Here is a 16343-nt window from a genome sequence, read left to right on the forward strand (position 1 = left end):
ACGCTGCGCGGCCCCACACCCTGCAGCCTCTGCCCTCCCCGTGGTGGGCACACGGGACAAAGGGTCACGCTCCTTCCCCATGCCTGGCACTCACTCGGGTGCCATCTCACTGACCCACATAGTTGTAAAATCATGGAGAAGGGCCAGGGCAGGCCACAAGCTGAGACTGTCCATCGGTGGGCTCCTGACCCCTCCCCCCCGCCCCCCCCCATCCTGCAGCTTCCAGCACCTGCCAGGTCCCATGCAGACCCGCCCACCGCGCCCATCACGTTCTGGCTGTAGGATCCCGTGCCGTCTCCTCTCCAGCTACATCCCCGGGCTCCTCCTTCTCCGGATGAACTAGGCACCCCTGCTCTCAGAACACAGCCCTCAGCTCAGGCTGCCTCCTCTGCCCAAAGAGACCTCCCCCCCTCCCCACATCCCCTTTCAGTTCCCACCCATCGCCCCAGGCCAGCTCAGATGCCACCTGCTCCACGTTGCTTCCCCTGAGGCCCGGAGCCAGGAATGGTTCTGTGCCGCACGGTCTTGCCCATGCACGCCCGGACACACTCAGGCCCTGGCACGCACTCACACACCCACACGGCTGTGTGTGTCCACACACCAACCCTCACCCGTGAGTCGCTTGAGACCAGCGGCCCCGCCCTTAACCGTCTCCACATCTCTCATACTAGCTCGTTCTATCAAATTCATTCAGTCTGGTCTTCCAGAAGGAGCGTGCCCCAGTGGGAAGGGGGTGCAGGTGGGAGACAATGGCCGTTGTTTCATATTTGAGTTTTGCTAGGGAGTGACCTAGGGGCATCGCTGAGATGCCCAGAGCCTCAGTTTTCTGGTCTGTGAAATGGGACACCGGAGCTTGCCTCATAGTGCCAGTGGTTAACTAGAAAAAGGATGCAAAACTGCCCAGTCAGGACCTAGCACGTGAGCACTGAGTAAATGCTAGTTCTTGTGAATCACTTATTCATTCGCCAGTACAACTCACGATACTTGCTCTGTGGCAGGCCCCTCGGGGACTGCTAGAGTCGCAGCCAACCCCTCCGTCATTGAGTTCCCAGAGCAGTCCCAGGCTGTGATGCTCCATCACTCAGGGATGCATGTCCTGTGAGGTCCCTAATCAAGATCCCTTTTAGGAGCCTAAAGCTTTTGGACCGTCACCATCTATTTCCCTTGTCATGGGGAGAAAATTTAAAGGGCCCAATGGTTTATGACTGTTACCTCTTTATATCAACTGAGTCCCAGGGAGTTCCGGGAAGCCTCTCACCTTGTCTGGCATGAAGGTGAACCGAGCGTGTGAGCGAAACTCCTGCAGGAAGCCTCTGTCCAGTTTGCTGTTGACATTTGCTGCTGAAGGACAGAAAGACCTCTCCACCGTCCCTCCAAAGTAGATGCTGGTGTAGGCAAATTCTCCATGTTTGCTTCCAGAAAATTATGAGAAGGGCGTGAAAAATTAGTTTCTTTCATGAGCAGAGAGGCCTGAAGTTCGGTCATTTCGGCCTATCAGGCACTATCAATTTGTGGCCGGAACACAGGTATAGGAAGATAATGCTCTGATTGGTGTCTGGGCGTCGTGGTGTCCCCAAATTGCCACCTCATGGCTTACTTCAGAGCAACCCGAAATTAGGTCTGGCCTGGAGAGGGGGGTCACCTCTCATTATGACAGAAGCTTGAGGCAGGGGAAAGACCCCTGGTGGGTTGTGGCTGGCTCTGAGGATGTGAGAGAGCCTCTTCCCCTTTCTAATCTCCACTTGCATTTCCTCATAGAGGAGAAAGGACTTCCGGTGACCCAGTTCCCAGGATGTAGGTGAAACTGACACGGGCAGTGGTTGGTTCTGCTGTGTTGTTGGGAACTGGAGAGCAAGGACCTGGGTTCAGACGTGAGCCCAGACCCTAAACACACAGTCCCTCAACCGCTGGTTCTTGGTGACCCTAAGGTACAAAGCAGCCAATGGCTGGGCCCGTTGCGGGAGACAAGGGAGGGGGAAGGGGGGCCTTCCTCTCCCAGCCCTTTCGCTGGAGTTGTCCCCAGGAGAAGGCATGGAGTTGACTGCGACCCAACGGCAGGAGAATGAGGAAGTCTCAAACCACACTCAGGACTCCTCGTCTCAAATCTCACACTTTCTCCGGCACATGGCTAGCCTCAGAAGTACTGGCTGAAACGGCCGGCGTCCCTCGATGCCCTTCCCGGAGTTCCTGCCCACGAGGCTCTTCCAGGCTAGCCGCAGAGAGGTAGATATGGAAATAAAGCCGGCATGGGCTACCTCACACAGCAGAGGCACTGCCAGAGTGGCAGGGGAAGTGCTTCTGTTTCTGCCAATCTGTGAATTGGGGAAGTCAGAACATGGGAGAATCACTATCGAAACTGACATTTACTGGGTTTTTCCTTTTCACACACATGGCTGAATGCCTATGATAAACTTGGGCAGTGGGATGCAGACGAGAGGTCCGGTGCCTGGCTTTAGTCTGGGAAATAGACAGGGAAACTGATGGTTAACCCAAGGAGGTCAGGGCCTCAGCAGAGGGGCTCCAGGAGCTGGGGCAGATTTCGGCGATCCCGGGAAGCCTCAGAGACAGCTTCCCACAGGAGGTGATGCCTGAACAGAACCTTGAAACAGAAGTAGAAGTTGAACGGCAAGAAGAGAAAGGCATTTCAAGCAACGGGACGCGTGCAAAGACACAGGTAGAAGTCATAGCAGAGGGATGCGTGCACGTGGTGGTTCCGTGTGATAATTTGTACCATAAGCAATAGAAGGTTATAGCAAAGGGCACTGACAGTCATTAACTGCATGTCCTGTGAGGTTGCTCTTATCAACTTATTTCACAGATGAGAAAACCCAGGTTCAGGGAGAACCTGGGCAAGGCTTCCTCTACAGAGCATGGCACTGAAATGAGATCCAGACTGTGGGTGGCTGAATATATTATAACACCCTCCATATGAAAAGAGGGGATTCAGATTCAAATTCAAATTCAGATTCTAGGAATATTACTAGGACACTGTTGACTACCAGCAGCAGAAACCCAGTTAAAAGAGGCTGGGATTGGTGGAGGTGGGGAACCGGCTCATAAAACTGCAGAGAACAAGAGTAGCTTCAAGGATGGCTGGATCCAAATGCACAAATGTCGTCAGAAATTTATCCTTCTCCACCTTTCAACTCAGTTCCACCCTGTGTTAACTTCAGCCTCTGTCGGAGTCTCCCTGGGGTGCCACCAGCAGCTCCGAGGTCACATCTTACCACCTTGGCAGGTCCAGTGGGAAATGTGTCCTTTCCTACGGTTCCAACTTTTGCAACCAAAAAGTTACAGGCCTACGTTTCGTTGGCTGAGGGGGCGGGGGGGGGGGGGGGGGGTCACGTGTCTACCTCTGCACCCAGGCCTGGAGCCAGGGCGAAGAGTAAGAGGTCAACCCCCTCCCTCACGTGGGCAAAGAGTGAGGAAGGCTGGATCCCAAAGAGAAGGGGACTCGACGATAGGAAAAGGTGAAAACGACAACTGCTTACCATAGGCACTTACTGTGTGGACACTGCCTTACGTGCCCTCAAGAACCCCATTTACACCCTAGCTTCAAGGGTTAGGGCTCAGGGCCGGACGGGCCATGGGACTATGGAGGGGGTCAGGAAATACTAACCCTACCAGTCTCTCTGGACTCTGTAACGTAGTACGGTCTACACGATATTGAAATTTAGCTGAATGTCTCATCCCAACTTACAGCTGACATGGATGGCAAACTAGGGAGCGGAGGAGGGCTCCACGCCACTAGCCTTTATTATGTTAAATATGCATCTTAAAATTATTTTAGAAGAGGCTAGAGATTCCACAAGATAAGAAAGAAAGAGAATGAGGGGAGAAAAGGCAATTTAAAGGCAAAGCGAGAGGGGTGCCTGGGTGGCTCGGTCGGTTAAGCATCCGACTTCAACTCAGGTCACGATCTCGAGGTCCGTGAGTTCGAGCCCCGCATCGGGCTCGGGGCTGACGGCTCGGAGCCTGGAGCCTGCTTCCGATTCTATGTCTCCCTCTCTCTCTGCCCCTCCCCCGTTCATGCTCTGTCTCTCTCTGTCTCAAAAATAAATAAACGTTAAAAAAAAATGTAAAGCAAAGCGAGAAAACACAGGAAAGGTTAGAGGTGGGGCAAATATAAAACACAAAATCACATTGAAGAAATCAGTCAAGGTATATCAGTAATCATGATACGTGTAGATGGAATAAACTGACCACTTAAGAAAAATAAAGGCTGTCCGATTTGTTTTTTTTTTTAACCTAAACGTTTTTTTGCAAGAAATAGACTTAAGGAAACAAAAATGTTGAAAGTATAAGTAAAGAAAAATATAATATGCTAGGCAAATACTAACCAAAAGAAATCTGGGTAGCTATATTAATATCAGACAAAGTGAATTTTAAGCAAAATATATTACTAAAGATAAATATAGTCACCATATTTTAAAAAAGATTCTATTTACTGGAATGATAGTAATTCTCAACTTGTACATACCCAATAAACTAGCTTCAAAAATATGTAAAGTAAAATTTACAGAACTACAAAGATTAATCACAAACATCATAAATAAGCAATAAGAGTATGGGGGCGTATTATTTTAGAAATTTTAGATGTGACAGAGATTAAGAAAGATAATAAGAGTGCTGTAATCCATTCTATGCCCTAAACAACAGAAAACTCAGATATAGGGAATTTTTTCTAGCAAAATAGAACTTGCCAGAACTGACTTGGAATGAAAGAGAAAACTGGAATGGTCCTGTAACCATTAAAAATAAATAAAATGAATGAAACACCAGTAATACTTGGTTTTCAAAGGTGTTCTGCCAAGTGCTCCAAGAGCAAATCATTCCAATTCTGCACAGACTCTATCAGAGGAGAGAAAAAGGGAAACTCTCCTATTCATTTGATGAGGCCATTATAGTATAAATTCAAAAGCAAGTATGAGAAGGACATGACTAAAAAAGAAAATGGAAACAACTCAGATGTGCATCGACAGGTGAATGGACAAATAAATTGGAGTACAATGTAATAGACTACTTTACAACAGTGGCAATGAACTGCAGGGACATGCATCAACACAGTTTCAACTAACTGAAAAAAAATATGGCATTAAACAGTAACAACAACAAAAGGTAGCTACAGAAAAACAATCATAAGACATGATTTCATTTATATAAAAGGGAAATACTAAATTTTAAATACTTTCGATTTGTATTTTTAATCTTTCTTTGTTTTTTTCTGTTTTTTTTTTTTTTTACAAGCGGTGGCATGTTTTAGTCCAGAGTAAATTATAGTTATTACATAAGTTTATGCTTATTACCTAAGTGATAATGATTGAGATGTATGCTGAGAGATTGTGTATGCCCAAAACCACTACATGCATTAAATAACCAAAATTTTAGTATCTGCAACTGTGTATTAAGTGATAAATAAGCCAGTATTTTTTTCAAGCCTTTTAAATGCACTCAAAACGTCAAATAGGTGGCAGGTCTTTCCAGGCATGTGAAACTTACGTTTGCGGTTCCAAAATATGGTAAAAGTTGTTTTGTTTACAGCCGTAAAGTGTTGTGGAGCACTGCTGTGATCATAAAGTCTAGAAGGTTGGTTGTGTTTAGTTATAAAATGTTGTAGAAGGTTGTTTTGCTGACCGTATTATTATTGGAAATAGTCTACCTCAACTAATGCTCTGTGTTGTTGTATTAGACAAAAGTGTTTCGGTTGCAAGCGATAGGAATTCAGTTGGATAGCCCTTGACTTACCTTCGTTTCACACGCTCCCAGCTTCTCTGCCTCATAAGAAAGATACAGTAGTCGTGGAAAGGACTCTCTTTCTCCCAGTTTGAGTTATGGACTCACCTCTCAAGCAGTCACTGTTGCCACGTGGATAGCTTAATCCAAAAGCATCCCCTAGGGGATGGGGCCCAGTGATTGCACTCCCACCCGGACCACATGCTGCGGGGAGTGGATGGTTCCCAAAGGAAGGCATGTGGGGCAGATAAATCACATTTGTCCACTCAAGTTTTATTTCAAGATGATTATCATCTGTGAACAGCCTTGTGGGAGCTAAATCTGGATTGTCCCCGTTTGGAAAATGACAATACTGCGGAATTAATTATTATTTCATGAAAAGAAAAAAGCTGTAATTTACAGCCTCCCTCCCCACCACCCGACCCAAAAAGTAAAATGCAGGCAGAACACTGCAATATGTTTTTTAGGGATACGTAAATATTTGCTGAAACAAGTCAGTTCCTGGTAAATTCTGTTTCGTAACCTGAGAGGTGGTTATACTGGTATCCATTTTCATATTCTTTTATATTCTTTAAATGATGCATTTTTGTTTTTTATGTAGTCTCTTTGGGTGTATAATGTATTTCATTTAAAAATATTTAATGACAGAATGGACAGGTAACAAAAAGATATGGCTGAGTAGAGGAGTTATTTGAGATGTTTATTTTCTTTGTTTTGTTCGTCTCTCCGGCCTGAATTTCTTACCAGGATCATGTGATATTGCCATAATAATATTATTTTAAGTGATGTGGAAGCTCGTTAGAAGGGAGGTAGTTCTTTCCTAGCCACAGCTAGCTTTTCTTTGATAATTTCAGTGAAAGTCAGTTTATCAGAGCTGCGTCTGGAATGTTAATCCAAGGGTAGATACCTGCCTGCTTGGTCAAATATGTACACTGGCTGGCATGGAGGACTGGAGCCTCGGAGGTGCCAGGGGTATGACCTTGAGGTCCAGGCGAGGGCAGGTGTTCTGGGGAGAGAAGGGCTGGCCAGACCTACAGAGAGAGTTTGGGCCACTCGAGGACTCTAGCAGTGGCTAAGCTGGAGTGTACCTACACACCTAGGAAAGCTAGGGGGTCGGCGGCCACTGTCCTCTGTGTCTTACAAAGCCAGGCATCCAAACCTATAACCCCCATCTAACAGATTCTAAAGGCGAGCTCGGTGCTCTTTGCTCTCTTTATGTAGAAGGGAGGAGCAGGGAGTTTGATTCCTCTGGCAGCCAGATTACCTTAACAGATGATGGCAGGAGCTGAGGCCCCCTGTGAGTTTCACAGGACACCCCGAGGAACTGCAGTGGGTCTCAGGACCAAGCGATGAGTGGCTCCCAGCTTGAAACTGACAAGGAAAGTTACCACTCCAGCCTAGGCAGGGAAGCCAGAAAGTAGGAGGCATTGGTGGCTTTAGACAGAGCTATTTTGTCCTGCCCTGGAGCTACAGAGACCCCAGACAGAGTCTCTAAGGTCACCATACAATACTTAGCTTCTCCTGTGTTTGCACTGAGGGTGAGCTAGAACGTGTCGGGGACGAGGAACCACACTCCCCAAACCGCAGCTGCTTGCGCATTCCCTTCCCCATCCAGTCCAGCCCATAGTCTTCTCCCACCTGCATGATAACACACTTTGCGCTGAAATTTATTTGTGAGGAAACTTGATAGTGTCACCATAAACGGAAATGTACTATCACTTGTGGAAAACACAAAGAACTCATGAACATAGATACGATGACACAAAACAAGGTCTGATCAAAGTTTGACCAGACCCAATCGCCTGATGAAAGCTCTGAGCCTGCCACCTGTTCTCGGTCATAAAGGGAGACCTGCAGGTGTTGGGTAGGTCTCCAGGCACTGAAAACAGGGGTGACACGCTGAGCCTTTCCCTCTGACTTCATGAAGCTTGAAATAAAAGTGATGAGGGAATTCTGACTCCCTGAAAGTAGCTAAAGAGAAAAAGCAGGTCTGCCATCCACACTGCAGCAGGCAACGGGGCCAAGGAAATTTGTATGCCCAGAAGTGAGGGAAATCCTCTTATTCCTCAAAATGTATGCCAAATGCTTTGTTAAAAACTTTCCTACCAACCTTTGGGCTAACTCAGTCTTCAGCAATCTATTCTTTGATCAGATTGACTCAACAGAGATTAACGGAGGAACTACTATATGCCAGCCATAATTGTCGGGGCAAGTGCCTTGCCTTTAGGGAGCACACTTTCTAATGGACAGATGTGTTCGCAACTGATTTTAAGGCAAGGCTGAATAAATCTGTGTGTCTTCTTCTCCCAGCCTTCCCCCGAACTCCTGCAAGGCGTGCTGTAGATTGTTCGGGAATCATTTCATCTAGAGTCAGAAACAGCAAACATTACCTGGGCTCCTATTGTGAGCTAGACAATGTGTGGGATACCTTCGTACATATTGTGTAACACTTAATCCTGCCAATAATTGGAAAGGTGGTTACTTTTTCCTCCGTTTGGGTTCAGAGGAGTTCAGGGGCACACAGAGCATGTTAGAAGCAGACTTGAGATCGGAAAGCACGTCTCCTGGATGCTCTCCTTTGTGGGTTGAGGGAAGTCCCGGCTGCACATGGGCAGCCCTGGTGGCAAAGGAAGGGCTCCCACCCCATCCCACCCCACCCTTCCCAAGGCCAGCTTAGAGGAAGCAAAGGCCAGAGGCTAGGTCCTGGGCCCACTGGCCTTGCTCCATGGTCACCTCAGCCCTGACCTGTGCTTGTGTCTCCTCAGGAAGCCAGCGCTATCCTGCACTGTGTGCTCCGGCAACCTTCTAAGCTGCTGCAAGAGTCTGTGGGGGCTTAGGTTCCTCCAGAGACACGTGAGAGGCCCCTCAGAGGAGCAGCCAGGCCAGCCACTGTCCGAGGAGCCACTGAGGACACCACCCCAGGAAGCGGTGAGGACTCTGCCCTCCGAGGCTGTCTAGACCCAGCCCAGGACACAGAAGATACTGCTTCTGGTCACCAAGATTTGACTCCTGGAGCCATTAAGGACCCAGAAGCCCCCAGAGCCACCGAAGATGCGCCCTAGCCTGAGTCTAGGGAGTCCCAGAGCACGCAGCGGGGTGCCGGGGTCCTTGGGTCTAGTGTGGTACGGCCTGTCCTGTGCCGGGCATTCTCAGCAGATGCTCAGAACTCTCCTGGGTCTGGGTCCGCTGAATCCCATGGGTTCAGAGCTCACGTTGGTGCTGGCCCTGAGTCACAAGCAGAGATGGCTGGACGTTGGAGGTGCGTGCACAGGTGTGTGCATGGATTTGTACGTGCAGGAACGCGCAGGCCCTCTGAGCACAGCAGACGGCGTTGCCATAAAGAGTTAGTCTCTCACTCCCTCATGGGTTCTGTAGGATGAAGGAGAGGAAAGGAGAGGGAAGGGAAGAGAAGAGAAAGGAAAGGAAGGAAATTAGCCTTTAATGAGCACCTTCTGTGTGCCGGGTACGTCATCTACATGAGTTCACATAATCCTTATAACAGGTGGTAAGAATCACCAACCTACTTGACAGAGGTAGAAACTGAGGCTCAGAGAAGACCGGGGCCTGCCTCAGGGTACTCAGCTAGTATGTGTTCCCGGCTCACAGAAGGCACTCGAAAAATAGCTGTGCAGGGAATTAGCAAGTAGGAGCATGGGTAAAAAGCCCGGCTTCAAGCCCAGGCTCTTGCCATGACCTTGCACTGCTTCTCAGGAGAGAGATCAAGGTATTTCCTTGACTCAGCCTACCTGCCTCTTAGCGAGGCTCAGAGCCGGAGCCTAGGGGATCCCTTCATGCTGCAGTACTAACCCTCTCTGGTGCTTTTCATCAACAAGAAGTGGTGTGGAGCGGAGCGAGCATTCGAACATTCGGGGCAGGTCCGGGATGGGCGGTGGTGGTTAGTGCGCCGGAGTCCGAGAGGGAGAGGTGGCCTTGCCGGGTGGGGGGAGTTGGCCCCACAGCGCCCTCTGCTGGGTACGTAACCTTGGGTGCGTCAGTAGGGATCTTTCTGACCATCTCTTGACTCCTCTGTCCAAGGGGGTAAGATGGCCTATTTACAGGGTTGTTGATGAGACCCAAGGCAGTGAGGGTGACGACAGCCTGGAGAACTGAGGGTGTGCGTGGACCCTCACTGCTAACCACTGCCACTGCCCCTCCCTGAGCCCGCTCCTTCCTTGGTTCCAAGACCCCCTCGTGGTGTCCCCCTCCCTGCACACCTATGCCTTCTCAGCCCTCTTGCGACTCACTGTCCTCTCCCCGGCTGTCCGGTGTGCCTGTCCCAAGGGCTTTCTCTTCTCACTGCGATTTCTCTCCCTCTGTGACCTCGTCTGCGCCCTCTTAACCGAAGTTACCAGGAGGCTTCCCTGTGAGGAAATGACTCACAGATTTGTACCTGGACCCCAAGCTTCCTCTGGGAGCTTTCCAGCCACGACCTCCAGCCTGGGTGTTTCAAAGGCACCTCGCTTTTAGCATGTCCACAACCACACTCTAGACCTTTTCACTGCACCTGCTCCTCTCCGGGTTCCCGGTCTCAGACAGACGTCTGCCACTGGCTTTAGAGCCCGAGCCACTGGCCAAGGAGGTCAGCCTTGGCACCTCCCTTTCTAGCTCCTCTTGCTCAGTTTTCTTGAGCCCTAGTTCCACACGTCCCCACCTTCTGCTTGATTCTCCGCACCTGCCCTGTCCCCACTCGGCCCCACTGCCATCCCTCGGTCGGGACAATTGAGACAGCTTCCTGACAGCTCTCCATGTTCCCTGCTGGCCTTCCTCCAGCCTGCCTCCCCACCCAACAGCCACAACGGGCTGTGCAAAACGCTAATATGGTCACGTCACACATGCAAGAAACCATCTTTCTCATGGCCCACCAGCCCTGCATGGTCAGCCCTGACCTGTCCCTCCAGCCTCCTCCTGCCATGGTCCCCTCTGTCGCTTCACCCCAACCCCACTGGCTTCTCTCTTTTGTTTGTTTATTTTATTGCTCTTTGCAGCTACTAGGCCATGCACAAGGCTGTTTCCATGACGTGAGACCATGAGATCTCAGCTGAAATATCACTTCTTGAGGAAGTCTTCCTTGACCCACCCTATTAGGTCAGGCCTCCCCCACATACCCCAGAACTGTCCTCAGAGGCCATTGATTGTTTGTAATTTACAGTCATCTGTGTGGTTCTCTGTCCGTCTCCCGCACTCAGGAGGTCATGGGCCCTGCCTATTTCTTTGGACCTTTGTATGTCTAGCCCCTAGAAGAGCGTTTGGCACATAGCAGGGGCTTTACGCGGTTTATCTGCCAGCATACTTGAAGGCATGATTTGCCCCAGTGGCCCTCAGAGATGCTCAATTTCTTGGCTGGATTCCATCTGGAAGCCCCAGAATCCCTTCCTCAAGTTTTCTTGGGGGTCTAAGGCAGGTGGGTCTCTAAGTCATGGCCAAGTAGTTGGAGGCATAAGACTGGTCTGGCTGATCACGGTCTCAGCTGGTCAGGGCTCCAACCCATCGTGCCCACACACCACCTGCCACTGCAGGGGCCTCCTTCGGGTCTGTCTCTGAGCTGCCGCCACCCTTCTGGAGGCTTCCTAGAGCCTCTGCTGGCTGCAGAAGTGGGGCACATGCTGTCTAGAGGAGGAGTGTCTGCGGTGGGTCCCCAAATCCATGTTCTGTGTTGCGACCATGTTCCAATAAAGCTATCGAAACAGATGCTGCCTTGCGGTTTTATTTTTTCACTTCCTGGTGAGGAATACTCCCCAGACTTCATCGTACGGCGTGTCTTAATTTAGAAAAAGAGTTATGAGAAAACACTGCGGTAAAAGCCAACTTGGAAGCTACCTTAAAAAGTAAAAGAGTCCTCGGGGAACAAGGGTTCATCATAGGACACCATGCTGGCAATGAAGGACAGGCTGGTCGGAAGGATCAGGCCTTTGTCCCGCTTGCCCTGTGAGCCAGGTACGTGGTAGGCTCTCGATAAGGGTTTGTAGAAGGGAGTATTTCTGAAATTGCCAGCTTCCGAGACGCCTTTGTGAAGTAGGAGAAGAGGAGATCTTTAAAATGGAAAACATGTCCATCAAGGAAGTCTGCATGCGGTAGAGTAGGCACAGGCAAGGGACCAAGAAGGTCAGGAAGGTCAAGAAGAAGTTCACGGAGTTTGTGCCAGGAGTGAGTCCCAAAGGCACCGATGAGAGGGTTTGGAAAGTGAAAGGGGGAGCTGACCAGAGTCGAGGTCACCATTTGAGGACAGGGCGGGGAGCAGTGTCCCCTGGGAGGGAAGGGAAGAGGCCTGAGGAGGCCGTGGAATCCTGAACGTGGGGCCTTGCAGAGAAGGCCCAGAGGCGCGCGCCTTGTCGAACGTCCCCGGAGGCAGAGAAGGGATTCCGTGTAAGCTCAGCCAAAGCTCACGGGAAGTGATTGGCTCAGAATGGGTTGTTACGTGGGTTTTCTCAGGGGAGAAAAGACCAAGATGTGCTAAGGGGATTGGGAAAGATGAGAGTGGCAAATGGAGCCAATAGACGGTGTTAAGCAGTTTGTGTCGATGAAAGAAGATGACAGGGACGTGTCCCCCGAACTGTACTAGTGGGTGTGACGAATAGTGGGGCACTGCATAGGCAACCGGCCAGGGCTGGAAGCCTGGGAATCGCAATTCCCAGCATCCTATTCCAACCAGCTTAGGTTCCACCAATAGGGAGCTGGAGAGAAGCAAAACCATTATTGCTAACTAGGCAAAGAGGTGGGGGGCGGCGGGAGGAAAAGGAGATCAGGGCATCTGGAAGGGCTGACCGCGGGGAGGCCCCCCAAGGCGGCTGCATTGGGCACAGGAGTCATGGCATGGCTTGGAAGGGTCTTCATCAAGAGAGGCTAAAACGATGCCGTGTGTGTTATGGAAAGATCATTCAGACTCGAGCTGAGGGAGCGGCCCCTGCCAGTGAGGGTGGACTGTAGCATTTTATAAGGATCTACCACAGGCTCTCCTGCAGGCCATAGACTCCATGCTGGGAGCCCAAAGGAACGGACCTTCCCCACCCTCCAGGGAGACCGGCTTGAACCTAAAATCACCAAGGAACCATGGAAGGAATGGGACACGGGGGCCAGTGCCGGGATGACCAAGGCCTGGTGGAAGGTGCAGAGAGCGGAGTGTGGGGAGGACATGGCCGCAGCAGCCGTGACCTTCTGAAGGGATGCGTTCCTGGGGCACGTGGGCCGGGCTGTGCTTAAACGCAGGTTAGAAGCGCGGTGGGTGGGAGGGGGGAGCGCTCAGAGCCGAGACTGTGGGAATCCATTTGGAATCCCATCTCGGCTGCATAGCCAGCGGTTCACCTTTGCTGACCCGACTGCAGCTGGAGCTTTGCGGGAGAATTTACCATCTTCGCTGTCCATCTGAGAGAGCTCTTTCCAGGCCACCCAAGCAGGAAATAATGGCCAAGGACACATACCTCCCAGAATTTCAAGCTTTCCAGGGACATTTCAGGAGCCTTCCGTGGTCACTAACACTCTGAAGAGTGGCTGGGAGAAGCTTCCTTTCACCCAGCTGGTAGCTCTAAGGGGTTCATAATCTGTTAGTTTTGGAGGTCACTGCAGGTGTCCGTGCCACATCCCCAACCTCCCCACTCAGGGCCACACAGCACAACGTGCCTCTCATGCCCTGAGATGCTGCTGTGCCAGCCTGGCTGGACCACAGCCCTCATTGCTGGGGCATTACCGGGGCTCTCATGTGCCCAGTGGTCCTGGCAGGATTCCCAAGGAAATAGTGTCCCAGAGGGACCTGCAGGCTCTGTGTGGCTCCCAGACGACCCTGTCATCTTTCAACTGACATTTATGAGTCCCTTCTTGTGCCCAGACACTATGTCAGCCCCTCCACAGACGCTAGCTCATTTCTTCCACCAGTCAGCCCTGCCAGGTAGAGATTCACGTCCCCACCAGCTGGGGCCTGAAGAGGGACACCAAGTGAGCAGTTAAAAACCCAAGTAAGTGACACAGCTGAGGCTCCAACCCAGACCCGCTTGTCTTCAAAATTGTAACATTCCAGAGAAACCCAGAGTCCCTTTGACCACCCTTCTCCCTCCTTCCCCCTAGCAATTCTCCCTGATGCAACCTCTGCTACCCAGTCTGCTGCATGGTGTTTGGTTCAGTTTTGTTTGCTTTAACATAAACGCCATACTCCGCCGTAGGAGCTGAATTCAGCAATGTGTCTCCAAGGGTCAACCACATTAGCCCATAAAGAGCTCCTTCATTGTTGCTAACTACCAGAGGGTGTTCTGTGGTGTCCCCCTAGCCATGAACGTTTGAGTCATTTCTAATTTTTAGCTGTTTAAACGATACCATGCTGATCGTCTGACAACATTTCCTTGTGCACATATGCAAGTGAGTTTTGGTGGTGGGGGGGGGGGGGCGTGCATGTGTGTTTAACATACCTCCATGTGTAATTCTGGAAATGGACTCTACGTGTGGCCCAATAGCGCTTCAGAGAGGCACAGATCATCCAAGCTCCCACCAATGACCCTGGCGGGTGGGGGGGGGAGGCCTGTCTCCCTACAGCCCCACCATCCCACCTGTCTTTTCTATCATGCCTTGGCTTCTTCCATCCCCTAGAAGTTAGAATATTCCCCCTAGAGATGCCCTACCTCCGGTGAGTGCAGGACAGGACATTTAACTAGAAGAAATTCCCAAAGCTTTCCTTGGGCTCACCCCAGGCTTTCCATGAGCGCTACCAAGTCTTACCTTCTTCTGGGTCCCCAGGGAGGAAGCCAGCCTGCCCAAGTCACATAGGTGGTGTGAAAGACGGTATTCGCTCACAATGGCCAAAGTATACAATGCATCACTTTTTGTACATCCACGAAGTTGTGCAACCGTCACCACTGTCTGAATCCAGAACATTTTCGTCATCCCCAAAAGAAACTTCATTGGCGGTCTCTCCCCGACACCTTGACAACCGCCAGTCTCTTTTTAGTCCCTATGGACTTGCCCGTTCCATACAATTGGCATGTACATGTACGGTCAGAGCAAGCTTGGCATTCACAGTGACACCCACCGAAATTCTAAAACCCAGTCATTCCTGTTGCTTACAAAAAAAAAAAAAAAAAGTCTTATATAAAATTAAAACTCTTTACTATGCTCCCCACTAGTTATTTGATTTGGATACTCCCAAAGGCAACCTAAGGAAGGAATAATAACCACCAAAAAATGAGAAATGTTTTGCTGAGTATTTTCAGAACTGACTCGCTGGGACCATAGACGTGAATGAGTGACTTTCTTTCTGTATCTGGTTGTTCTTACGGAAAAATCATTTTTCCCTTGGTTCTACTAAGTGTAGAACAGAGACTGAGAGACATAGATCTGGAGGGGGTGCCGAACTATTTACCTGCCCAGGTACCCATGCATCTACATCCAGCCCTGAGCCCAGCCAGGACTTGCCCCAGAAAACATCTTTTCTATTCTTAAGAAAATGTATCCAAAGCATGGAAATAGGGCTAAAGGTGATGGTGTGTCCTCCGAGTGTCATATTGGAGCGTGGCTAGCAGGCGTGACCAGTATTAGATGATTCTCTAGGGGAAGGGTCCCTTTGCTGACTACTTATTATTGATCAGGGACCAGAGTCTGCAGCCACATGTTAATTTGTACAAGACTGATCATTGCAGATGATTTTCCTGTGGCCCGGTAGAAATGCAAGTGACTTCTCTTCCGTAGAAAAGATAATGCCAGAGGTTATGGTTTCTTGTGCTGTGGGACACTGACCAGGTTTGTGTCTTGGCAGTCTTATTTCAAGGTTCTTCCTTTCCAGATACAGAGTTGTCTCTCAGATACTTCTTTGAGCCAACTTTACCACCTTGCTTGTTCCCCCCTCCCCGCCCCCGAATGGGTTCAATTAAACTCTGTTACGTGTTGACTATACATTCGCATGAGTTGTGTTTTTAATCTTTTGAAAATTCTGCTTTGACAAAAATCTTGTTTTTCTAACCTCTGCAATGGGCAGGGGTGCCCCCTGCTGGCAGGGTTATTCCATCCATTAGACACTAGAACCACATGCTGTTCTGAGACCTACAGAGAGATTTGGGAACCGAAAGAACAAGTCAGAGCTTCCAAAATATAAGAAAATGTAAACTTAAAAAATGAATGATGCTCAGTTAAAGAGCTACAAAATACATTTTAGATGTCTACCATAGCTTGTCAACCATAGCTTCGGCTCAACTCATGATTATGTAAAAATTATTTTTAATATGGTATATTCTCAGTGGTCACAATTTCTTTTTTTTTTTAATTTTTTTTAATGTTTATTTATTTTTGAGAGAGACAGAGACAGAATGCCAGTGGTTTAGGGGCAGAGAGAGAGGGAGACACAGAATTGGAAGCAGGCTCAGCACAGAGCCCGACGCGGGGCTCGAACTCATGAGCCATGAGATCATGGCCCGGACGCTCAACCGACTGAGCCACCCAGGCGCCCCTCAGTGGTCACAATTTCTGATGTTAGGAATCCCTCAAGACAAAGCGGAAGGCATGGTCTGTGTGTCAGTTTCACCAAGTGTAAAATGGAAATAAAAAATAGTTATGTACTTGGGGACGTTCTCTTGGATTGGCAGCCTGTCCCACCTGCCCTACTTCTGATGGGGTCAACTGTACAGAAGCCCAGATAC

The 16343-nt window shown here is 49.7% G+C and overlaps 1 protein-coding gene across 3 annotated transcripts in view; it reads left to right on the plus strand.

Annotated features, from left to right (window-relative positions):
- Window positions 1-16343, plus strand: part of HRH2 (histamine receptor H2) — a 78185-nt gene that overhangs the window by 41832 nt on the left and 20010 nt on the right. Inside the window, exon 4 of one of the 3 annotated variants that reach the window (XM_060635071.3) lies at window positions 8499-8591. The exons of 1 other annotated variant lie outside the window; for it this stretch is intronic. Coding sequence is in view for 1 of the 2 variants with exons in the window: in XM_060635070.3 (XP_060491053.1) it covers window positions 8499-8691 (193 nt within the window). In the remaining variant the exon portion in view is untranslated. Of the gene's footprint in view, window positions 1-8498; window positions 10158-16343 lie in introns of those variants that run through there. One more of the 3 variants, XM_060635070.3, reaches the window with a different exon arrangement.

Source organism: Panthera onca, chromosome A1 (assembly GCF_046562875.1).
Source record: "Panthera onca isolate mPanOnc1 chromosome A1, mPanOnc1 haplotype 2, whole genome shotgun sequence".
NCBI lineage: Eukaryota > Metazoa > Chordata > Mammalia > Carnivora > Felidae > Panthera > Panthera onca.